The sequence below is a fragment of the Colobus angolensis genome, unplaced genomic scaffold (genome assembly GCF_000951035.1).
Source record: "Colobus angolensis palliatus isolate OR3802 unplaced genomic scaffold, Cang.pa_1.0 Scaffold19, whole genome shotgun sequence".
NCBI classification, from domain to species: domain Eukaryota; kingdom Metazoa; phylum Chordata; class Mammalia; order Primates; family Cercopithecidae; genus Colobus; species Colobus angolensis.
In genome coordinates, this window is record NW_012115043.1 from 8,510,868 (window position 1) to 8,535,884 (window position 25,017).

Below are 25,017 nucleotides of genomic sequence, written 5' to 3' on the forward strand. Positions count from 1 at the left end.
ATAAATAAATAAATAAATAAATAAATAAATAAATAAATAAATTTCCAAATGGGGGCCAGGCATGGTGGTTCATGCCTGTTATCCCAGCACTTTGGAAGGCTGAGGTGGGAGATCACTTGAGCCCGGTTACAGTGAGTTATGATCATGTCACTGCACTCTAGCCTGGGTGCCAGAGCAAGATCCTGTTTCTAAAAAATAAATAAATTCCAAATAACATAAAACATTAACGTTAAAGAAACACTAAATATTTAATGTTAAAATAACATTAAAGAAAGGCATGACATTTTTCTGTTTATCTAAGGGCATAGATTGAAAATTTGACAAACATAAATACAGGACCTAGAGATCAGAAGTCAGAAAGAAAGGAGATGAAACGGATCTGTTTTAGAGAGCTGCTCTCTTTCTACTTCAACCAACTCAGAGATATCCATCTATTTACTTGTATAAAGTATTAAGTGAAGAAGCAGATTTAGGGCTCAGAATTAAAGAAAAGCCCTTTTATTAGAGTGTATAAAAATTTTGATTTCTTTTTGAATTTTCCTGAGTTCAGTGGCACACTGGTAATCTCTAGTACACATGATATATGGCTGTTAGAACAAAATTCCCCAATATGTTAACACTGCAGCCTCCAAAATGGCTCCTAATGATCCCCACCTTCTGGTATCCACTCCTTTGTACAGTCCTCTCCCACACCAAATCAGGGTTGGTTTCTGTAACCAACAGAATTTGGCATAAGTGATGGCATATAGCTTCCAAGGCTGAATTAGAAAAGACATTGAGGTGTTTGCCTGTTTCTTTAATCCCCTGCTCTAAAGGGAAGCCATAGCACAGATAAGCAAACCTATGGAGAGGGCCATGTGGTGAGAAACTGAAAACTCTTGCCCAAAGCCAGCAAGCCACAAAGACCTCTTGCCCATGGCCACATGGGTGAATCATTTTGGAATCAGATTCTCCAGCCCCAGTCAAGCCTTCCCTCAGATGCTTAAGGCCCCTGCTGACATCTTGTCTACAAACTCACGAGAGACCCTGAGCTAGAAACACCTAGCAAAGCTGCCCCCAAATTTCTGAAACACAAACTGTGAGACAATAAGCTTTGAGGTAATTTGTTATGCAGTAATAGATAACTAATATACATTATACTACAGGAAAAAGCTCAAGACACAGAAGGCCAGATACGGTGTGATTCCATTTATATCAAACATCCGTAACAGGCAAATCCAAAGAGATAGAAGGTAGACTGCTGGTTATCAGGGGCTGAAGGACAGAGAAATGGGGAGCAAATGCTAATGGGTATGAGGTTTCTTCTTGTGGTGAAAACGAATTGGATAGTGGTAATGGGCATATAATCTCGTGACTATACTAAAAACCACTGAACTGTACATGTTAAAGAATTTTATGGCATATGGACTGTGAATTATATCTGAATTGTGTGTGTGTGTATGTGTGTGTGTGTGTGTGTGTGTGTATTTGGAACAAAGCAGTGGATGGAAGTTGGAAGGACTTTGAGGAGGGTGTTAATGAAAACCTGAAGAGCCCTGAAGAAATTGTTGAGAAGTATGGCCTTTGAGGAGGCACCATGTGTAGTCTTAAGGAAAGTAACAGAAATCTTATTGGCAATTAGAGGAGGGGATTCTTGTTTAGTACTGACAGAAAATTTAGCAACACTGTCACCAGGAGTAACTCAGAAAATAGAAAACGTGCCTAATGAACTGGGTGACTAGCTGATGGGATTTCCATATACAGTGTTCTTTTGTTTGTTTGTTTGTTTTGAGGCTGGGTAATTTATAAAAGAGGTTTATTTGGCTCACGGTTCTGCAGGCTGTACGGGAAGCATGGTGCTGGCATGTGCTTCTGGTGAGGGCCTCAGGAAGCTTACAACCATGGCGGAAAGAGAAGGGGGAGCCCAGATGTCACAGGGCAAGAGAAGGAGCAGAGAGTCATACACAGTGTTGAATGTGCTTCCTTAATTCTTGTTGCTTATACTAACATGCAAGAGAAAGATAAGCTATAGGAAGAACAATTGATAAAGAATTAATACTTGATGGTTTAAAAAATTCCCAGATTTCAGATGGCAAATGATGCCAAAATTAAGAAATGGCTTCAAGGAAAAGATAAAATTGAGGGCACTTCCAGGAAAACATAGTCTAAAGATGAAATTGAGGGCATGACTATACAATCCTTTCTCAAGACCTCAAAATGAACCAACATGGCGCTTCAGAGAACTATTTAAACAAGAGTTCATTAGATTATTCGTGTAAGTAGTTCTTCCCATTATCTCGGCAAAAACAAGCCCCAAGTTAGAGAGGGGCTATTCTGAAGGGACTTTGGGGTGGCTTGTCTACTGGTATAAACCCCAGTAAGATTCATAGGATACTCTTACCATTTTTAAATGTTATATTGTCAGCTAATAGGGTTGCTAAAACAAATTCAAAAATTAGAGAAATAAAATATTATATTGGCAGAGTCACTGTTAACTTAGACTGAAAGGACACAGAGAGTACAAAAAGGCCTTTGGGTCTCCAAACTTCTACAAGTGGAAAGCAGACTGAGAAAACCACTCAGCTAGAAAGATATGCTACCTTTCATGAAAAAAAGGCATAGGGAAGTGGCCAGGCTTAGTGGCTCAAGCCTGTAATCCCAGCACTCTGGGAGGCCGAGGGGGGCAGATCATCTGAGGTCAGGAGTTCAAGACCAGCATGGCCAACTGGTGAAACCCTGTCTCTACTAAAAATATAAAAATTAGCTGGGAGTAGTGGCACGCACCTGTAATCCCAGCTACTCGGGAGGCTGAGGCGGGAGAATTGCTTGAATCCAGGAGGCTAACGCTGCAGTGAGCCGAGGTTGTGCCACTGTACTCAAGCCTGGGTGACAGAGGGAAACCCTGTCTCAAAAAGAAAAAGAAAAAAAAAAGTATAACTCAAGGGCTGGGCACAGTGGCTCATGCCTATAATCCCAGCACTTTGGGAGGCTGAGGTGGGTGGATCACTTGAGCCCAGTAGTTGGAGACCAGCCTGGGAAACATGGTGAACACCTGTCTCTTAAAAAAAAGAAAAAAGAAAAAAGTATAACTCATAAGGCAGAACTAAAAGCCCAGAGAACATAGCCAAGAGGTAAGAATTATTCTGAAGGCTTGAGTACTAATCAGAGTTGCCAACTTCTGTCTGACTGAATTTCAGTACTGCCAGTCTCCTGTATGTCTTCCATTTCCCTACTTTTTGAAGAGGATGGTATCTAGCAATTATCCTATATCTGCTGTGCTATTGTATGTTACACATGTGGGGAGCAAATAACTAAAGTTCACAGGTCTTAAGAGAAACTGTACTTGAGTTGCTGTACCTAAGGAACTCATCCCAAGGAGCCCTCATTCACACTTGGACCTGACCTGATTTAGATGATAAGATACTGGGCTTTGAGCTGATGCTATACTAAGGTGAAACTTCTGGAGGATTTGAAAGGAGGTAAGAGTATTTTGCTTTGGGAAGGACATAAATCATTGGGGACCAAAGGTCAGACTGTGGTACCCAACTTCCAAGTTGACACCCGGTGATTCCCACCTCCTTATATTCACAATCTATATAATCTCTCCAACATTTATTAGGCCCCATGTAACCCATGGAATTTGGCAACTGTGATGGTATGTGACTTGAGGCTAGTTTGTAAGAGTGACTTCTGCCTGGCACTCTCTGTCTCATCACTTACTCTGCGGGAAGCCAACTGCCATGACATTAAGATACTCACGCGGCCCTACAGAGAGGTCCATGTGGTGACAAACTGCGCCCCCTTGCCACCCACCAGCCAGAGGACTGACTCTTGCCAGCAGTCATGCAAGCAAACCACGTGGAAGCATTTCCTCCAGCCCTGGAGAATTCTTTAGATGATCATAACACCTTGTCTGCAACCTCATTCGAGACTGCGCCAGACCCACATGACTATATTGCTCCTGATTTCCCGATTCCTTCCCTGAACGTTTCTTTTAAGCTGTAGTAGATAATATACTATTTCTCATGCTTTTGTTTCTGCTTTCATATTAAAAGGATATTTGGCCTGGGCACAGTGTCTCACGCCTGTAATCCCAGCACTTTGGCAGGCTGAGGGGGGTTGATCACCTGAGGTCAAGGGTTCAAGACCAGCCTGGCCAAAATGGCGAAATGCTGTCTCTATTAAAAATTCAAAAATTGACTGGGCATGGTGGTGGGTGCCTGTAATCCCAGCTACTTGGGAGGCTGAGGCAGGAGAATCGCTTGAACTCAGGAAGCAGAGGGTGCGGTTAGCCAAGGTCACGCCACTGCACTCCAGGCTGGGCAACACGGCAAGAGTCCATTTCAAAAAAAAACCTCAGATATTTGGAGGCTCCTGTTGAATGAGATTTTCTCTGTATTACACATGCAGAAAGTACATATTTTATCAGAATATTTTATTTCAAGAGTTAACACTTTTTTTCAAAAAGTAAAAACAATAGAATTACTTCCCTGAGTATAAAGAACCAATTCTACAATAAAAGATGATTACAAAATTAAGCTATTAGAGGTACATAATTCTCTGCATTCAATTATACTCTATTTCAAATTTATTCTTAAAAATTTCATGTTTTGGAACTTCAATGTTTCAAAAAAACCCCAAAACAACTCATTTTGCACCTGTGGTGTTAAGGTATCAGTCTGATCTGTCTTTATCAAATTCAAGGGCAATCTTCAAAGCGGTGCTATTGAGGCCAACAGACTGCATGTTACATATGATAGAAACTATGATTCCTCTTGGGGGAACCTTGTTATTTATAGTCTCTGTATCCAGTTCTTCAGGAAGGACCAGCAGGACACTACTAGCACCCACGGCCCCTCCAGTATGTGAAGCATAATGTCGTTGCTTTCTACAAGAACCATACGTTTGTTTCTTTTCCACCACACCCCACGCCATGGCATATTTACCCTCTTTATCCCAAGACATCTCTGTGTTAGGGACTGGAGTCCACATCATAACCATTGTTTCTGGTTTGAGGTATCCAGGTAAAAGATTTTCATTTGAGTTCTTAAACAGCCCGACTTGGTAACCATAAAGCATTGCATTCCCAAATTTCAGAAGGTCACCCACTGTAGACAGAAATCCACCACCAGCCCATTTATAGGAGTTATCCACGTAAGGTGTGTTGACAAGACGTTTCTTTTTATTGTAAACATAAAATCTAAAAGGAAATAAGAAATGATCATTAAAAATTTAATAATCACTGACTTCACACATGATAGAAAAATGTGTACATGAGACAGATTGTATTTCAATGTAATGATCATACATTCTTAGAAACTATAAACTAACCACTAATTTTCAGTATGATTCAGGTCCTAATGACACACCGATAACTAAGGTAGTCTAATTAGCTTTTGAATTAAAGCATAGAAAGTGGTTTTTTTCTATTGGTATGGCTTGTCCGTGCTGAGTGTATCAAACTTTTAATACCTGCAAAAATTAATATAACACATGACATATTTGCCCTGTGCATATGGAGACACTTATCATTTGGTAGATATTCCTTGTCCTTGGGGTTAATGCTGAATCATGCCACAAGTGAATTTTATAACCAACACTGTAAACATCCAAAGCATATTGGGATGTTTAGGAATAAGGTTATTTGTAAGATGACTAGATATCTTGGATAAAAATACCATATAAGCTGGGTGCAGCGGCCTGTGCCTGTAATCCCAGTGACTTGGGAGGCTGAGGCAGGAGGACTGCTTGAGCCCAGGAGTTTGAGTCTAGCCTGGGCAGCAAAGCAAGACCCTATCTAAAAAAAAAATTCTAAAAATAATACCATATACATATCATATATAATGATGTGACATGGTAGTTTCTTGGTGCAGTGGGAAAGGCTGGAGTTATCAAACCCTAGTTTCAATCCTTTCTTCTTTTTTCAAGATTCTTATACATCCCCTAAACGTACAAGTCATAATATTGGGTGAAGTAGCACTGGCAGTTAGGAAAGGAGTGGCCACAGGTATGTGTCTGAAGATTTAAAAAAAGAAAAAAAGTCTAAAGGGGATCTTAGCATGCTCTTTAGACAATGAGAAAACCACCTATCCAATGACTTGATAGGTGGTTTTCTCATTGTCTCAAAATCGACATGTCTGTCATATTTCTTTCTCTCCATTAAAACCTTCATTATACAACTTTTAATGACTTTCTTGCCCTAAACTCTCACATCCAGTAAGATGCTAAATCCTATTTATTCAATCTCTGCTTTGTGTCTTACCCTTCTCCCTTCCTTCCATTCCTATGGCAACTCTCAAATTTCAGGCCCTCATTACTTTCTGTCTCAACTCCTGATTATATTTGTAATTCCAGCCAACCAAGTAAAATTAAATCTAAAAGAAGTTACATAATAGAAACACATTTTTTTCCACTGAGAAATAAATTTTCACTTTTCTTTTGAGACAGAGTCTTGCACTATTGTCTAGGCTGGACTGCAGTGGTACAATCATGGCTAACTATAGCCTCAACCTCCAGGGCTCAAGCAATCTTCCTGCCTCAGCCTCTTGAGTAGCTGGGACCACAGGTATGTACCACCATACCTGGCTAAGTTTTTTCTTTTTCTTTTTTTTTGGTAGAGATGAAGGTCTCACTGTTGTCCAGCCTGGTCTCAAACTCCTGGCCTCAAGCAATCTACTCGCCTCTGCCTCCCAAAGTGCTGGGATTACAGGCATGAGCCACTGTGCCCAGCCAATAATCAGCTTTCAGTAACTTCTTCTTTTTTTTGAGATGGAGTCTCGCTCTGTTGACCAGGCTGGAGTGTAGTGGTGCAATCTCAGCTTACTGCTACCTCTGCCTCCCGGGCTCAATTGGTTCTCCTGCCTCAGCCTCCCCAGTAGCCAGGATTACACGTGCTGCCACCATGCCCAGCTAATTTTTTTTCTGTATATTTACTTATTTATTTATTTTTGAGACAGAGTTTTACTCTTGTTGCCCAGTCTGGAGCACAGTGGCACGATCTTGGCTCACTGCAACCTCTGCTTCCTGGGTTCAAGCAATTCTCCTGCCTCAGCCTCCCGAGTAGCTGGGATTACAGGTGTGTGCCACCACACCCGGCTAATTTTTGTATTTTTAGTAGAGATGGGATTTCACCATGTTGGCCAGGATGGTCTCGAATTCCTGACCTCAAATGATCCGCCCACCTTGGCCTCTCAAAGTGTTGGGATAATAGGCGTGAGCCACCACGCCTGGTCTATTTATTGATTTTTGAGACTGAGTCTTGCTCTGTTGCACAGGCTGGAGTGCAGTAGCCCAATCTCGGCTCACTGTTCCTGGGTTCAAGTTATTTTCCTGCCTCAGCCTCCCCAGTAGCTGGGATTACAGGCATGCACCACCATGCCCAGCTAATTATTTTTTATTTTTTATTTTTGTATTTTTAGTAGAGACGGGGGCTTCATCATGTTGGCCAGGCTGCTCTCGAACTCCAGAACTCAGGTGATCTGCCCGCCTCCACCTCCCAAAGTTCTGGGATTACAGGCATGAGCCACTGTTCCTGGCCGATTTTTTCTTTTTTTTAAAACAGTCTCGCTCTTTCGCCCAGGCTGGAGTGCAGTGGCGCAATCTCGGCACACTGTGATCTCCACCTCCCGGGTTCAAGCGATTCTCCCTCAGCCTCCCGAGTAGCTGGGATTACAGGTGCCCAACACCATGCACGGCTATTTTTTTTCTTTTTCTTTTTCTTTTTTTTTTTTTGTATTTTTAGTAGAAACGGGGTTTCCCTATGTTGGTTAGGCTGGTCAGGGACTCCTGATTTCATGTAATTTGCCAGCCTCAGTTTCCCAAAGTGCTAGGATTACAGGTGTGAGCCACTGCGCCCAGCTCTGTAACTTCCTTTTAACAGTAAAGCATTTCAAACCACTTACATTAAGACTGGAAACTAGAATTCCTCAGTTATTCCTCCTTTAAATATTAAAATATGGAGACTTCTAGACTTTAGAATTCTAGTTTTAAAATTCTAGATTTTAATCTCTAGTTCCTTTTCACATAGGACCAATTAGTACATTTTTATGAAAATAATTTTGTTCAGCTGAAAGATAAACTTTACTATTTCAAATTCCTAGAACATTTCTGCTTAAAAGAATATAGACACAAGTTCCTGACAAAGTGACTGAAACATTTTTGTAACTAACTGATGGGACGATGCCAGATGACAAACAGCTTCTTCATACTTATTTATAAGAATCTCCAGATTCTGCACAAGAATGTTATATAACCACAGAAATCTACATCTCCAAACTTATAAACTAAAAATACTTTTTTCAAGGGTAGGGGGACGGGGTCTCACTCTGTCACCCAGGCTGGAGTGCAATGGTGTGATCCCAGGCTCAGATAATCCCCCACCTCAGCCTCCTGAATAGCTGGGACTACAGGCACACACAACCTTCTCTGGCTAATTTTTGTATTTTTTGTAGAGACAGGGTTTTGCCGTGTTGCGCAGGTTGGTCTTGAACTCCTGGGCTCAAGTGATCCACCTGTCTCCGCCTCCCAAAGTGCTGTGATTACAGGCATGAAACCACTGCGCCCAGCCTTATTTTTAAAATGCTTCTTAAATGTCTTTAGAGACAATATTCATCACTTGGTATTTATTGTTATAAGACTTTTGAAAACCAACAGAATTTCAAATGCATATTATAAAAACAATCCCACTTTAACATTTAGTATTTACATTTGGATCGAACTACTAGTAGACAGTCTTTCAGCTAAAGGCATGAAAAAGAGCTTAATACGGAACAATTCTTAATTCTAGAAGACACTTTAGAAATAGAAGTTAAAGGCCATATCTATACTGTCAAAATACAGCCAAAGTTGAGAGAAGGGGGGATGGTTAATGGGTACAAAAGAAACAGAAATAATTAATAAGATCCAGTATTTGATAATGTAACATGGTGATGATGGTCAATAATAATTGTACATTTAAAAATAACTGAAAGAGTAGGATTGGATCGTTTGTAACACAAAGGATAAATACTTGAGGGGATGGATAACTCATTTTACACGATGTGATTGGTATGCACTGCACGCCTATACCAAAACATCTCATGTACACCGTAAGTATATACAGCTGCTCTCTACCCATAAAAATTGAAATTAAAAATTTTAAACATTAAAAAATACAGCAAACACTCCAGAAAACATTCATTTTATTTGGTTTTCCTCCCATCTAGTTATAAAATTAGAAATTTTTGTTGCAAACACTGTGCCAAACACATAAAAAAAAATGGCCAAGTTCTAATAATAAGCCGAGGCATTGACTGAGGATTCCCCTATCAACAAATTGAGTGTCTCTCAGTGGCAAGAACAGTCAATGAGCTCCTTTGTGATGTTCACTTACAGAGTTATTTAGTGTACTTGCCTATACAGAGTATATTTGCTACACAGAATCAATAGTTATGCGCCTAAACAGAATCAATGTTCCCACTGTTCCATTTAAGAAAATCCCAATTTTATTCAAGACAACCACATACCCAGTTAAAAACAATTCTCTTGCCTTCCTTACAGCTAAGTGTGATCTTGTGACTCAAATCTGAGCAAAAGAATTTCAGTGCTATTGTGAGGTGGGATTCTGGTGAGATCCTTTAAACAGGTGACAGACACCATGTGGTACTATTTTCAACATGTACATAAACACACAAAGAAATGATAAAGAAGAGAAATATTTACTCCTGGAAACATAGTAACTCTAAAAAGCCTTAGTCAGGATATTATAAACAGGTTTATGGCTATACCGGACAAGTCAGTAGACTACATAACAAAGCTAGAAACATTTTTTTCCCCTGCAAAATGGTACCATAAAACAAATCAACACAAACATACATATTAAGTTTTACTTTAAGGTTTTATTTTTGTCTATATCTTTGAAAAGATTTCTTTTACTCCCCGAACTCCCCCCGAAAAGCTGGTACCTTTAAACTCCTTTAAAATAATTATTACAAAAAAGAATCCGAGTTGAGTTTCAGAGGCCCAAACAGATACTGTATCAAATAAAACAAATAAAGCAAATAGACAAAACATTTTCCTAGGTAACAATATTCCCTTCTTTTAGTTCCCTATTTTATTTCAGCAGCCCATTTTGTCTAACTAAAATGAATCAACTACCCTTTAGAACCACTGAGAACTACAACGAATTAAAACGAGACAAAACAAAAAAACCAAACCAAAAGCATCTCAGAGCTGATAGGGACCCTTAACACTAGAGATAGAAACCCATTGCCTTTTTTCAAAGAATAGAAAATAAAATGAGCTAGGCTCACGCCTGTAATCCCAACACTTTGGGAGGCTGAGAAGGAAGGATCATTTGAGGTCAGGAGATCAGCCTGGGAAACACAGCAAGATCTCATCTCTACAAAAAATTTTAAAAATCAGCCAGATGTGGTGGTGCACATCTGTAGTTCCAGCTACTTGGAAGGCTGATACAGGAGGATCACTTGAGCCAGGGAGTTCAAGGCTGCGGTGAGGTATGATTGTGCTACTGCATTCCTGCCTAGGCAACAGAGTGAGATCTTGTCTCAAAAAAAAAAAAAAAAAGAAAGAAAGAAAAGAAAATGAAATTAACTCCCCATCATATGGCAATTTTGATTTTTGCGCAAGTCACAAGTTAATTACTCATCAAGAAAACAGGAAACAATAGCTGCTCTGCATTCTGCACATTCACAGAGCCTCAATTTCTAGGTTAGAAAAGAGGCTCGATGAGTGGACATAATGTCCTTCTCCCCCTTATATACAGAGCTAGACATCCATTTTCAAATTTTCAAATGTCTAGATCTAAATCATAGTAAGGTCATGCATCTATGCCATCTTTACTAGAGAAACTTTTTTTAGATTCAACTGACAACTTCTGGTATTTGTCTTTTGAGACAGGGTCTCATTCCATCATCAGGTGAGAGTGCAGTGGCACGATCACAGCTCACTGCAGCTTCAACTTCCTGGGCTCAGGTGATCCTCCCTGCTCAGCCCTCAAGTAGCTGGGACTACAGGCGCATGCCACCATGCCCAGCTAATTTTTTTGTATTGTCTGACAGGGTTTCACCATGTTGCCCAGGCTGCTGTTGAACACCAAGGCTCAAGTAATACACCCTTTTCGACCTCCCAATGGTATTTATCATTTTTCTTGTGCTTTCCAGTAAAATATAATGCTAGATCCAAAAATAATAAACACAAAGAGTCTGAAGTAGTTGAGAACCACAGGCCATTTAAAAAATTAAAATTCATTGCTTGTTGCTAACCTAATTTATTTTGGGTCCCCAAGAAATCTCTTTTAGGCCATAGACTGATTTGCAATGCATATTTAATCCTTTTAAATAAGCTGATAATTAAAAAATTATAATTTAAATACAACAGATTGAACAAAACTAGTATGGAGATAGGAACATAAAGCTAAAAAAGTTTCCAAAAAAAGCCACCATTTCATCTATTTCTTTATAAAGTGCAATTAAACCGTTTGTAAAGCAAGTACTAATGGAAATATGTAAGGTAAAAGTAATAGTTGATTTGTTAAATGTGCTACCTTTCTAACAAATCAAATAATAAAATGGAAAATAAAACACCATAACTGTAAAATTCCTATTAGTAATTAAGCTTCAAAATTCTATCCCAAAACTCCTTTCACAAATTACTAGTAAAAAATATAATAAAATTTTAGTTTGATATATTCCACTGAATGGCTTTCAAACATTTTTTTTTAACCTCAACCCACAGTGAGGAATACATTTCTCCTTTTGACTGAATGAAAACACACACACACACACACACACACACACACACACACACCCCACACACACACCCTTCTAAAACAGAAGTTTTATGGAGCAGCACAGTGGCCAGTGGCATAGATGGCTGCTTATTCACAAAACTGACTCTTCTATTCTTCCTTAGTAATAAAGTAAAGCAAGGCACATGCCTGCCCAGCTAGAAATTACATTTCTCAGCCTCCCTTGTCGCAAAGTTTGACCATACAGCTAAGTTTTTGCCAACAGAAGGTGGACAGAAATGAAGTGTGACACTTGCAAGTCTGGACCTTAAGGCCCTGAGTACAAGCTCCATACCCTGTCTCTTTTCAGGAGGCTGGGGCACCTTCGGGGCTGTGACTGAACTTCAGGTATACAGACAGGGACAGCACTGTGGAGAGAGGAGCAGTAAGATGGATGAATCTGCCCTCTTAAAGGCTTGTGGGGAACCAATCAGAACTGTTCACCTTAGGAATGCTGCAAGGAGAATTAAACTTTTGTTTTCCTCATGCCACTGCATTTTGGTGTCTCTTTAATGCAGCAGCCTAGCCTTTATCCCAAAGCTTATATTTACTTTTATTACCTGCAACGTATGTTATCATATTCTATTCTATTTTGTTCTATTAAAAAAAAGAAATCCTGCTATTCAACCCACTAAACTGATTTTCCAACTCAATAATTGGACATACAAACCTACAGTTTGAATACCACTGTGGTAGGAAGAGAGAGGAGTAAATAGATAAAATCAATAAATACAAATACTTAACGAATTGAATTAATTCTGACCATAAATAATCAAGATATAACTCAACTGGCCATTTTGTAAACTTCTGACTCACCCTCCTAACATTTGACACAACTGCCCTTTCATGAGTGTTCTTTGTTCTTTCTGAACAAAGTATTTTTGAAAAGTTATCAAGTATTTGCTTTTCAAATACTTTTTCCTCTAATAATAAAAATCCCAAATTACTTTAAAAGGTCAAACAAATTTTTATTGCATTTGCTAACACTGTGTCTCAAATTTTTCTCTGCAAAATAAGCTCAAATGTTTATAATTTTAAAATTCAATACTTCCATGTGTGATTTTTGAAGTATACCAGTTCGGACGAGAAATCTGTATTTGGTTCACATTATTTTAATCCTGTCTCATCTCAACCGAACATCTCAACCGAACATTTTTTAGCACTTTCATATAGTCTTGTACTTGTTTTATTCAATTAACTAAGTAATTAATTAATTTTTAGAGACAGGATCTTGCTTTGTCACCCAGGCTGGAGGGCAGGATATGATCATAGCTTACTGCAGCCTGAAACTCCAGGGCTCAAGTGAATCTCTCCCCCTGATTAACTAGGACCACAGGCGTGCGCTACGACGCCTGCCTCATTATTTAAAGAATTTTTGCAGGGATGGGGTCTCACTCTGTTGCCACAGCTGGTCTCAAACTCCTGGCCTCAAATGATCCTCCTGCCTTGGCCTCTCAAAGTGCTGGGATTACAGGCATGAGCCACACAGCACCTGGCCTGAGTTATTTTAGATTATGTAAATTAAAGTTAAAACTCTAAGTCATAGAAAATGTCTCCATAACAGAAAGCATAAATTAAATTGTAAAATTTGTTAAGGCTAAAAAGCTGACTAAACCCTTTCCTATTATAGTGGTAAATGAATCAAATATGAAATTATATAAAATCATAGCATTTTTTACTCCTAAGGGTAAAAATTCTAGTTAATTTGTCAAAATCTGTTCTAAAAGCCTCTCCATAAATTATATTAAAGTCTGCTTAAGCAATTCACCTAGGATTTTGTTTGAACACCCAGTTCAAATTTACATAAGTAACTTGAACTTGATATTTTATATTTAAAAGCCATAGAAGAAAATGGAGAGAAAATGTGGTTTAAATGTTTTAAATCTTAAATCTTACTAAAAGTACCTAAGGATGCCTCACTGTAAAATAGTGTTTACACCCAGATAGTTTTTAGGTGTTCAATTACTTTAGTTAGATATTATTTTGTATTTTTATAATATATCAAAAAAAATTTTTTTTGAGATGGGGTCTCCCTTTCTCGCCCAGGCTGGAGTGCAGTGGTGCAATCACAGTTCCGTGCAGCCTCACCCTCCCAGGCTCAAGTGATCCTCCCAGCTCCGTCTAGCAAGTAGTCAGGACTACAGGTACACACTACCATGTCTGGTTAATTTTTTTGTACTTTTGGTAGAGATGGGGTTTTACCATGTTACCCAGGCTAGTCTTGAACTCCTGAGCTCAGACGATCCACCCGCTTCAGCCTTCCAAAGTGCTAGGATTACAGGTGTGAGCCACCTCCTCACCCCACTCCCAGATTCTTTTTTTTTTTTTTTTTTTTTTTTATTATTATCCTTTAAGTTCTAGGGTACATGTGCATAACGTGCAGGTTTGTTACATATGTATACTTGTGCCATGTTGGTGTGCTGCACCCATCAACTCGTCAGCACCCATCAATTCATCATTTATATCAGGTATAACTCCCCAATGCAACCAGATTCTTAATTACCCTTATTAATGGCATGTAGGAGAGGTCTACATAATCCAAATAAGAAGAGCATTTTAATGTTCACTACCAACACACATAAAATCAAGCAGAAAATCATTCAATGAAAAATATACACACATACACAAGAAAGAACAAAATCACATCCTTTGCAGCAGCACAGATGTAGCTAGAGGCCATTATCCTAAGTGAATTAATGTAGAAACAGAAAATCAAATACCGCATGTTCTCACTTATAAGTAGGAGCTAAACACTGGGTGCACGTGAACGTAAAGATGGAAACAAGAGATACCAAGGACTCCAAAAAGGGGGACGCAGGGAGGAGGGCAAGGGTTGAAAAACTACCTATTAGGTACTAAGTTCATAAGTTCATTATTTGGGTGACAGGTCCGAACCTCAGCATTATACAATATATCCATATAACAAATCTGCACACATACACCCTGAATCTAAAATAATAATGACAAAAAGGAGGGGATTACCATGTTAGCTACATATCTAAAGGGCGGTGTGGCCCCACTGATAACTATGTTACATAATCATATTCTTTTCTTTGTTGGGGGGCGTGCGACAGAGTCTTGCTGTTACTCAGACTAGAGTATAGTGGGGTGACCTCTGCTCACTGCAACTTCCACCTTCTGGGCTCAAACAATCCTCCCACCTCAGCCTCCCGAGTAACTGGGACGACAGGCACGCACCACCATGCCTGGCTAATTTTTGTATTTTTTGTGGAGATGGGGTCTCACTATGTTGCCCCAGCTAGTCTCAAACTCTTGGGCTCAAGCAATCCTCCTGCCTTGGCCTCCCAAAGTGCTGGGATTACAGGTGTGAGCCACTGTGCCTGTTCATAACATGTATTCCTTTTGAAAGAAAATTTATGTACTTAATTGATTTATTTGCTGGATGTTGGTCTTTAAGCTCCTGGAGGGCAGGAGCTATGTCAGGTTAGCTCTACTATGCGGTACAATATGTGGCATGTAGTATTTGCTCAATAAATATTTACAAATGTATGGCAAAACAAAACAAAATTACACATATAGGTAAGCAATCTAATAACCATTTACTGTTACAGTTTTAATATTTCATATACTATTTTAAAAGCAACATATTAAATAATGACAGTGACAGATTATAACTCACTGACTAAACTAAGAATCCATGAATGCATACTGGTATGAATAAATAAATAAGAGAGAAGGGAAAGCACTTTTTTTTCTGAGATAGAGTCTCACTGTCACCCAGGCTGGAGTGCAGTGGCATGATCTTGGCTCACTGCAACCTCTGCCTCCAGGGTTCAAGAGATTATCTTGCCTCAGACTCCCGAGTAGCTGAGATTACAGGTGCCTGCCACCACACCTGGCTGATTTTTTGTATTTTCAGTAGGGACAGGGTTTTGCCATGTTGGCCAGGCTGGTCTCAAACTTGGCCTCAAGTGATCCGCCTGCCTCAGCCTCCCAAAGTGCTGGGATTACAGGCGTGAGCCACCGCCCCCCACCCGCTCCTTCTTATAATAGAATGCCAACTAATAAATATAGAATGGATGATGGAATTAGAAAATCACCATTTGACAACCATCACTGTAATAACTGATTCAGTCATGAATCATCGATAGATGCTAAAACTAGTAGAAAGTTTGATGAGAAACAGGATTTTTACATCATCTTAAATTATCTCCTCCAACTATACTTGTTAATTACAAGGTAAAAATAGTAACTTTACAAAAACCTGACAGGCACCACCTCAAAAAGTGATTAAAATACCATCAGCAATAATGGGACAAACTGATGGCATGTGACTTCTGATAGATATGACAAGTAAATGTAATGTGAGATCATGGATTAGATCCTAGACCAGAAAAAAAAGCTTTTCTGCTCTTTTGCTATAAAGGACATTATTGGAACAACTGGCAAAATTTCAGTAAAGCCTGTAGATTTGATAAAAGCATTGTATCTATGCTGATTTCCCAAATGTCCTTGGTTTTTTGTTTGTTTGTTTTCCTTTTTTGAGATGGAGTCTCGCTCTGTCACCTAGCCTGAAGTGCAATGGCACAACCTCACTTATTGCAACCTCCGCCTCCTGGGTTCAAGCGATTCTCCTGCCTCAGTCTCCCCCGTGGCTGGGATTATAGGCACCTGCCACCATGCCTGACTAATTTTTGCATTTTTAGTAGAGACAGGGTTGGTTTCACCACATTGGCCAGGTTAGTCTCGAACTCCTGACCTCAGGTGATCCACCCACCTCAGCCTTCCAAAGTGTTAGGATTACAGGCGTGAGCCACCGCGCCCGGCCCTGAATGTCCTTGATTTTAGAAAATACACATTTAAATATTTATAGGTAAAGGGGTATCACGTCTACAACTTATTTCCAAATGGTTCAGAAACAAACACATGTGTAGACAGAAAGGTAATGCAAATGCGGTAAACTAACATTAAGGGAATCTGAGTAAAGGGGATATGTGAATTCTTTGTACTACTCTTGCAACTTTTCTGTAAGTATAAAATTATTTCAAAACAGTATGAAAACCATTAAAAACTAACACGTAAACAAAGCATTCATTAAAACATAAGAAAAGGAATGGTTAAAGAGCAAATTACAGATGCTCAGGGTGGGTGCAATTTTGGTTTCATTATTCATGTTTGAATTATTAATATTATTGCTGTCTTTCATCAAAGGGTCTTAGTGTACTTTATAAACATGTTTTACTTCCTTCACTTTACAGATGGGAAAACAGACATGTAGAAACGCTCCCAAAATGTGGCAAGTTGATTTTGGAATGGAAACAAAGAAAATGTGACTTCTAATTAATAACATAGTGTTAAGATGTGATACAGCTAGACACAGCAGAAGGTATTCATTTACCTTGCTCTATTGTAAATCACTGGCTCATTTTCTTCCTGCACAGTTGTCAGCATATCCAAGTCTTGGAATATTTTCTGCATATAGTCCAAATATTTATAGCCTGAAGCTCTCTCTACTATGGCTGCCAGTAGGGTATAGCCAAAAGTTGAATACAAAAACTGACTACCTTGAGATATCATTGCAAGGAGGAAAAAAAGAAAATGCTTGATTATTATTCAAAACTACATAAAATATATTCCCACTGAAAATTAGCATACCTTTAAAACAGGAATATTTTACTGCAGCATTTAGAAAAAGAACACAGGACAAACACATCAACAAATTGAATTAACTTTGCAATTGTCCTTATTCCAAGTCCTTAACACAAGAATAAAATTATGATCAGCACACTTAACATTTCACATAAATCTGCTCCTTTCTCTGATAATAAAGTAAGCAAATAAATCCTACCTCAAAACAAAACAAAAATCTTTCAAAGTGACACCAAAACAGGAAGAGGAAGAAAAGCAAAGCAAATTTGATTTCTTGAGTCAACTTTGTTCTTAATCTATCTCTACTCATTGTTTAGGGCATAAATGGGCAATCACGTTCTTATTTTAATAGAATATATGGGTCAGGAGCAGCAGCTCACTCCTGTATCCTAGCACTTCGGGAGGCCAAGAGGGGAGGATCACCTGAGGTCAGGAGTTCGAGACCAGCCTGGCCAACACGGTGAAACCCTGTCTCTACTAAAATACAAAAATTAGCCAGGTGTGGTGGCGGGCACCTGTAATCCCAGCCACTCAGGAGGCTGAAGAAGGAAAATCGCTTAAACGCAGGAGACGGAGGTTGCAGTGAGCTGAGATCGTGCCGCTGCACTCCAGCCTGGGCAACAGAGCCCAACTCCATCTCAAATAAAAAAAATAAAAATAAAAATAAATAAATAAATAAATAAATAAATAAAATAAAATAAAATGTAGGCACACTAATCTTGCTTCAAATACATATTTAAATTTACATATTCAAATATATATAGTATTTCAAATAAATAACTTTATATCCTTTTGGGTTCTGGACAAACTCAAACTGGTTTGAGACAGGGTCTTGCTCTTGCTGTTGCCCAGGCTAGAGTAAAGTGGTATGATCGTAACTCACTGCAACCTTGAACTCCTGGGCTCAGGGATCCTCCTGCCTCGGCCTCCTGAGTAGCTGGGCCTACTTAAGGTGCAGGCCACTGAACCTGGCTATTTAAAAAAATTTTTTTGTAGAGACAGGGCCTCGCTTTGTTGCCCATATTAGTCTTAAACTCCTGGGCTCAAGCAATCCTCCCACCTTTGCCTCCCTAAGTGCTGGGATTATAGGCGTGAGCCAACTGTGCCCAGCATGGAACTTCATTTTTAAGATAAAATCCAAAATTATATTTTATTTGCTCTTATTAGTTATATCTATATAATATCTATTCAACTAAAAGCTTTTAAAATGAAAATAGAATATAAGTATATAAAACTATGGTAAATTTAGATTTTAAGTAGCTTCAATAGGCACCAAATCAAAAAATAAAACAAAGATAATTATTTGTATAGATCAGCTTTTTGGGAAAAATTATTGATGAACACTCATTTCTTTAAGAAATAAAGGCACAAAATAAGCTTAGCAATTTAAATTCTAACTAAGTACTAAAATAGCAATACCTTAACATGTCTATTTTGGTCCAGGTTGTATTTAGAGAACTATTATTCCAACATTTCTCCATAAGTTTGCATGAACATCTTGATACTGAGAATCCTCTAAATGACTGGGTAGTCTCCAATGAGGCAAAATTTAAACAACGAGCTGCCTAGATGCTAGGCTTTGTTAGAAACTACAGATAAAAACGCAAGCACCAGACTAGCCCACATCACAAACATTAGCCTCACTGAATGCACTTGGGATGGTATCGTTTTGGATTTCCTGAAAATTAACATTTCAGTAATGATGATTTTGTTAAGAGAAGGGATGAACACTCACCAGGCTTAAAGAACAAAGGATCATTTTTAAATAATCTTAGGGATTCAATTGAATTTTCAAACTTTTCTCTCAAATATAATTCGCCTTGTTCAAAATCATTCTTTTTCTTGCCAGGTTTTGAATTCCGGCATTTGGCTTCATTCTCCTGCTCTGTTTTAAATTTAGTAAAATCATTCTTTTCATTACTTTTGCCTTCTTTTTCTTGCTCAAATGCAACAGTCTCTTTCATCATCTTCAAGGCTTTATAAGCTTTCTCTTCTTTCACCTTTTTTATGTCCTTTTCATAATGACGAATTCCACTTAAATGGGAAATCAGTAATCTTGTTGTGACAGAAACCTAATTGTAAAAACACAAAAATTCAATTACAGTATTAACCCGAAAAACATAAAGTTAGTTACCTTGGAATAATGTCTCAGTAATATTTTCCATTTTGAACTGCTGCTGGGAAAATGTCATGTACAAATCCTTAGCCTCAAATTTCAGAAAAATACCTACCTGATTTTCATCTTGATGGAAAAAACCTAATACATTAACTAAAAACAAGCCAAAGAATCCTATGAAACATTTTAAATATAAATTCCAGCATAAACCATTTAACATGCCATTAGTAAAATGAATTGTGAGTTTCACTACCTTTTCACCTTCATATTCTTTTTCTGGGAATTCGGGAACATAATGTTGTACTGGAATATCAAGATCCAGTTTCCCTGCTTCCCACAATTTGGCAAGAGCAACCATGGTGAGACTTTTGCTGATGCTGGCAATTCGCATAACTGTCTCTGGCTTACATGGTACACGGTTCTCAACGTCAGCATAACCTAAACCTTTGGGGGAAAAAAGTAAAAAGTCACTATTAACAGGCTTCATGGTCAAACAAGTCTTCAGAAACTGAAATAATACTATCTTTCAACATGCTGTGTTTATCTAAAAGAAAAGATACTCCACTTTTATAAGTTACTTAACACTGGACATGTAAAGGATTAAAATCTTAGTATACTGGTAAGTCTAACAATTTAACCTTATAACTAAAGTGAAATTGTACCCTGTTTGCAATAGCAATTTTCTATGACTTAGATACAAATTTTTCTTAGCTTATCTAAACAACTGAGTTATTCCATATTTTAAATAAATTATTATTTAAAGAAAACATCATTATTCTTCTTCAGATTATATTTATTTTTGACTTTTGAGTAAATTTCCACCAAATTCCTTGAAATAGCCACTCAATAAAAGTAAGTGTGGGCCGGGCGCAGTGGCTCATGCCTATAATCCCAGCACTTTGGGTGGCCGAGGCGAGCAGATCACCTGAGACTGGGAGTTCGAGACCAGCCTGGCCAACATGGTAAAACCCCATCTCTACTAAAAATACAAAAATTAGCTGGGCGTGGTGGCGTATGCTTGTAATCCCAGCTACTTGGGAGGCTGAGGCAGGAAAATCGCCTGAACCTGGGAGGCGGAGGTTGCGGTAAGCTGAGATCACGCCATTGCACCCCAGCCAGGGCGACAGAGTGAAACCCCGTCTCAAAAAAAAAGTGTGAAAAGATGTCCTGCTAACCAAATCTAGCTAACCATCAATTTAATTCGGCTGCAAACCAGAAGAAAAATTATGTACTAACTTAAAGCTTTTTCTAGAAAAAATTTTAAATTTGGTTTCCATGTTCTCACAGGCTGCAAGTGTGTAAATCTAACCAAGAAAGAGAAAGTGCCTGTAATCCCAGCACTTTGGGAGGCGGAGGCAGGTGGATTACCTGAGCTCAGGAGTTCGAGACTAGCCTGAGCAACATGGCAGAAACTGCATCTCTACAAAATATACAAGAAAGGGCAGGGCAGGGCAGGGCAGGGCAGAGCAGAAAAAAGCCTGGCGTGGTGGAGTGGAAGGAAGGAAGAAAGGAAGAAAGAAAAAAGCCTGGCGTGGTGGAGTGCACCTGTAGTCTCAGCTACTCGGGAGACTGAGATGGGAGAATCATCTGAGCCCAGGAGTTTGAGACTGCAGTGAGCCAAGATCATACCACTGCATGCCAGCCTGGGCAAAAAAGTAAGAGATCCTGTCCAAAAAATAAATAAATAAATAAAAGAAAGAAAGAGAACCGAGATCTGAAAAGAAATAAAAGGAATACAATGACTATAAAATTGTATAATCGTAAATATCTAAAAAATATTTGCATAAAGTCCATAAAGCTGACATTTATATAATTTTTGATTACGAGATTTATCATAAATTAGGTATAATGATCAGACTATACTTATACTTGAAGGAAGATTCATTTTCCTTTTTTAAAAAATTTTAAGCCAGGCGCCGAGGCTCATGCCTGTAATCCCAGCACTTTGGGATGCCGAGGCAGGCGGATCACCTGAGGTTGGGAGTTCGAGACCAGCCTAACCAACATGGAGAAACCCCGTCTCTAATTTTTGTAAAAATACAAAAATTAGCCAGGTGTGGTGGTGCATGCCTGTAATCCCAGCTACTTGGGAGGACGAGGCAGGAGAATTGTTTGAACCTGGGAGGCGGAGGTTGTGGTGAGCTGAGATCGCACCGTTGCACTCCAGCCTGGGCAACTAGTGAAACTCCAAAAAAAAATGATAATAATAAAATAAAAAATTTTTTTATAGAGACACAGGTGTCATTATGGTGCCTGAGCTCGTCTCAAACTTCTGGCCTTCAGCGATCCTTCCTCCCTAAGCACTAGGATTACAGGTGTGCACCACGTCAACTGGCTCATTTTTCTTCAAATTCAAACCCCTACTGCTTCCATCAACTTACTGCCTTTAAATGGCATATGAAACTTTTTTTTTGAGACAGAGTCTCGCTGTTGCCCAGGCTGGAGTGCAGTGACACAATCACGGCTCACTGCAAACCTCCACCTCCCAAGTTCAAGCGATTCTCATGCCCCAGCCTCCCGAATAGCTGAGATTACAGGCACGCACTAGCATGCCTGGCTAATTTTTTGTGTTTTTAGTAGAGATGGGGTTTTGTGATGTTGCCCAGGCTGCTCTCGAACTCCTAAGCTCAGGCAATCCACCTGCCTCTGCCTTTCAAAGTGCTAGGATTACAGGCGTGAGCCACTGCACCCGGCCTGAAACATCATTTTCTGAAAGTACAACTCCTAGAAACCTAGGATGACCAATTAGATCAATTTCTGTGCAAAAGAGAAGTTATGAAAAATAATGCCTTGATAAAAGTATCATAAAATGAATAGAAATCCCTCTCCCTAAGTTTCTTGCCTTTTGTTTGAAAAAAATAGTTGACATCTCTGCCTGGTAAAAAGCCTAAGAAAGTAGACGGAAAAGTCATTAAAGACAAGGAATAGTGTATAACCCCAGTACTTAGTACTCTGCCTTTTACGGAAGAGAGGACTCAACAAATTAACTTAATTAAAAAAGAAAAATTCACAAATTCTCAGTTTTATCTACCCATAAGTGTTACCTACAAGTACTCAGCTAATGGATTGTTCTACACAGTAGTCACCCCTTATCTGTGGTTTCGCTTTCCTCAGTTTTAGTTATTCATGGTCCGAAAGTATTAAATGGAATATTCCAGAAATAAACAATTCTTAAGTTTTAAATTGCATGCCACTCAGAGTATTGTTGTGATTGTTCTATTTTATTATTGTTGTTAACCTCTTACTATGACTGACTTATAAATTAAACTTTATCATAGGTATATATATATATATATATAAGAGAAAATATAGAATATACAGGGTTCAATACCATCCACGTTTTCAGGCATCCACTGAGGGTCTTGGAATATATCCCAGGATAAGGAGGGACTACTGTACCCAACTTTCAGACCAATAAATCCAGTCCTAAGACAAAAGTGGGAGTGGATAGAAGCAAGCCATCTTTATGACTCCAATTTATTAGTCACATTTTAAGCCTGTGATTTAAAAACACCTGATTCTTTATTATGTTAGATGTTTTCTCCACAATATGCATCGTTTTACATAAATGCAATAGTATTTCATGGGATCCACTCTAACCAGTAAAACAATATTTTATTTACCAACTGGTACAGAACAAAACAACAATTTTCTGAACCCACCTTCTGACCAGACTTCTTTTCCATCTACAGAAACTCCAACCACTATGCCCGGTGCGCCGACTTCATCCTAAGACCAAAGGGAAAGAACTGACAGTTAGAGGCCTGCTGAAAAAGCCCAGATCACTCCTCGAAGTCCTTCCAAGGCCCCGCCCCCAGAGCCTGGGCCCTGCCCCCTCCAGCCGGGCCCCGCCCACCTCGTCCCAGGCCATGCTCACTCACTAACAGCAAGGGATGTGCCTGTCCGCCTCCTAGGGGGAAAGGGCGGTCCCCGAGACAGGCGGTGACCTCCGCCCAGATTTGGGGAACCCCCAAGAGCGTCTGACCACGGCTCGGCGGTGGGGAAATGGGAAGTCTTTCTCGGAAGCCGATCGCGGGCACCCCGCCGCCCCGGGTGGGGTCCACTCAGCCCCCGACAGCACCGCCGAGAGGGTTGGGTCGCCGGCCGCCTACATCCCCCGTCCCAGTGGCCGCACCTTGATCCTGTGCAGCAGGTCGCGGCTGCTCTCGATGGCTCTGGCGAAGCACCTGGAGTGGGGCGGCGCCGGGGTCTGCGGAGACCACGGGGCGAGGGACTGCGCCTGTGGCGGCTCGGCCAGAGGCGACGCCTCAGGGTCGGGGGCCGCGGGGGACTGCGCCGGGGCCGCGCCCCTCAGCCCACCCGCCAGCTTCACCCCAAGCGCCAGCCCCAGCCCCAGCCCGAGGCCCCCGACCCAGCCGTGGCCGAGCGGCGGCAGCCCGGCGCGCTGATGGACCCCGCGTCGTCCGCAGCTCGAGGCCAAGCCTCCGGGGGCGGTAGCCCGGGCAGTCACTGCTGACAGGAGCCGGTACATGGCGTCTCTGTACAGCCGGCCGCCACCGAACTCACGCAGACCCGGCCGGCCGCGGCTCGGGGCGGAGGGAAGGACAGGGGGCGGGACGGGGGCGGGGACCGCGGTCAGACCCTAGCAGTCGACGCCTGACGACCCGAGCGCCGATCGCATCGAGCCCTTCCTCTTTTCCCTTTTCTTGTCTCTTCGTTGTTTTTCCTATCTTTCTGTCTCTCTTTCCTTTTTTTCCTTTGCTTACCCTCAGATCAAGCGTCACCTCCAAGAAGCCTTCCTAGTTCCCGTCCCATGGGCGTTCTCGCCCTAACCATCTTGCCCCTCAGTGTGCACACTTCCTTAACAACAGTTAACACTTTGTATCATTTAACTACTTGTCAGATTCCTTACCAGACTGGGACTTCTTTGGGGAGCCTAGAAGAAATTTTGGATCCTCAACTTCTGGAACAGCGCAGGGCACACAGTAGACGCTCAGCAGGCATCTCCTTTCCCTTTAGAGATGCTTTTCTCCTTTCCTTTCCCTTTCTCTTTTCCTCTTTTCTCTCTCTTGCCATCTCCCTTATGTCTTATTTCAGCTCCACCCATTTCCCTAAAGCTGTTTTAAAATCTATTGCTTCTGGAATTCTAGCTCCACACCGTACCAAAGATATGAAGTTACAAACAGACCTTTTATTACTTTTCACTCTTGTTGCCCAGGCTGGAGTGCAATGGTGCGATCTCAGCTCACCGCAACCTCCACCTCCCAGGTTCAAGCAATTCTCCTGCCTCGTCCTCCCAAGTAGTACCTTATCTCTTTCTGCAGCTATTTCTTTAGAAGAAGAAATGTTCTTCTACAGCTTCTTCTAGCCACAAGTCCTGTCTTACTGTATCTCAGTTTAGTGTATATTATTAACCGCATTGACAAGCTAAAAAAGAAAAATTACATGATTATATCAATTTATGCGAACGTATCAATTATTAGGCAAAACACATTCATGACCGAAAAAACTCTTAGAAAAGTAGGAATAGAGAAAAACTTCTTCAACTTGATAAAAAACATCTAAC

At 40.2% G+C, this 25,017-nt stretch overlaps 1 protein-coding gene across 2 annotated transcripts; it reads right to left on the reverse strand.

The window, feature by feature from the left end:
• Nucleotides 1-4,397: 4,397 nt before the first annotated feature.
• Nucleotides 4,398-24,048, reverse strand: LACTB (lactamase, beta). Of its 2 annotated transcripts, XM_011940438.1 has the most exons (6): nucleotides 23,626-24,048; nucleotides 23,153-23,219; nucleotides 19,744-19,934; nucleotides 19,110-19,446; nucleotides 17,124-17,289; nucleotides 4,398-5,179 (listed from the first exon to the last, which is right to left on the reverse strand). In XM_011940438.1, exons 1-6 carry the CDS (start codon nucleotides 23,980-23,982, stop codon nucleotides 4,654-4,656), a joined length of 1,644 nt encoding a protein of 547 aa, XP_011795828.1. In that variant the 5' UTR covers nucleotides 23,983-24,048; the 3' UTR covers nucleotides 4,398-4,653. The 2 variants fall into 2 exon arrangements, with proteins under 2 accessions (XP_011795828.1, XP_011795829.1); XM_011940439.1 differs by lacking the exon at nucleotides 4,398-5,179 and having other exon boundaries at nucleotides 15,315-17,285.
• Nucleotides 24,049-25,017: the final 969 nt, after the last annotated feature.

Coding starts and splice junctions, on each gene's coding strand:
- LACTB (XM_011940438.1), bottom strand. CDS start 23,982: ATGTACCGGCTCCTGTCAGCAGTGACTGCCCGGGCTACCGCCCCCGGA. Junction 19,935..23,152: donor AAAAGAAGTCTGGTCAGAAG/GTGGGTTCAGAA, acceptor TTTCCCCCAAAG/GTTTAGGTTATGCTGACGTT. Junction 5,180..17,123: donor GTGATTTACAATAGAGCAAG/GTAAATGAATAC, acceptor ATTTCCTTTTAG/ATTTTATGTTTACAATAAAA.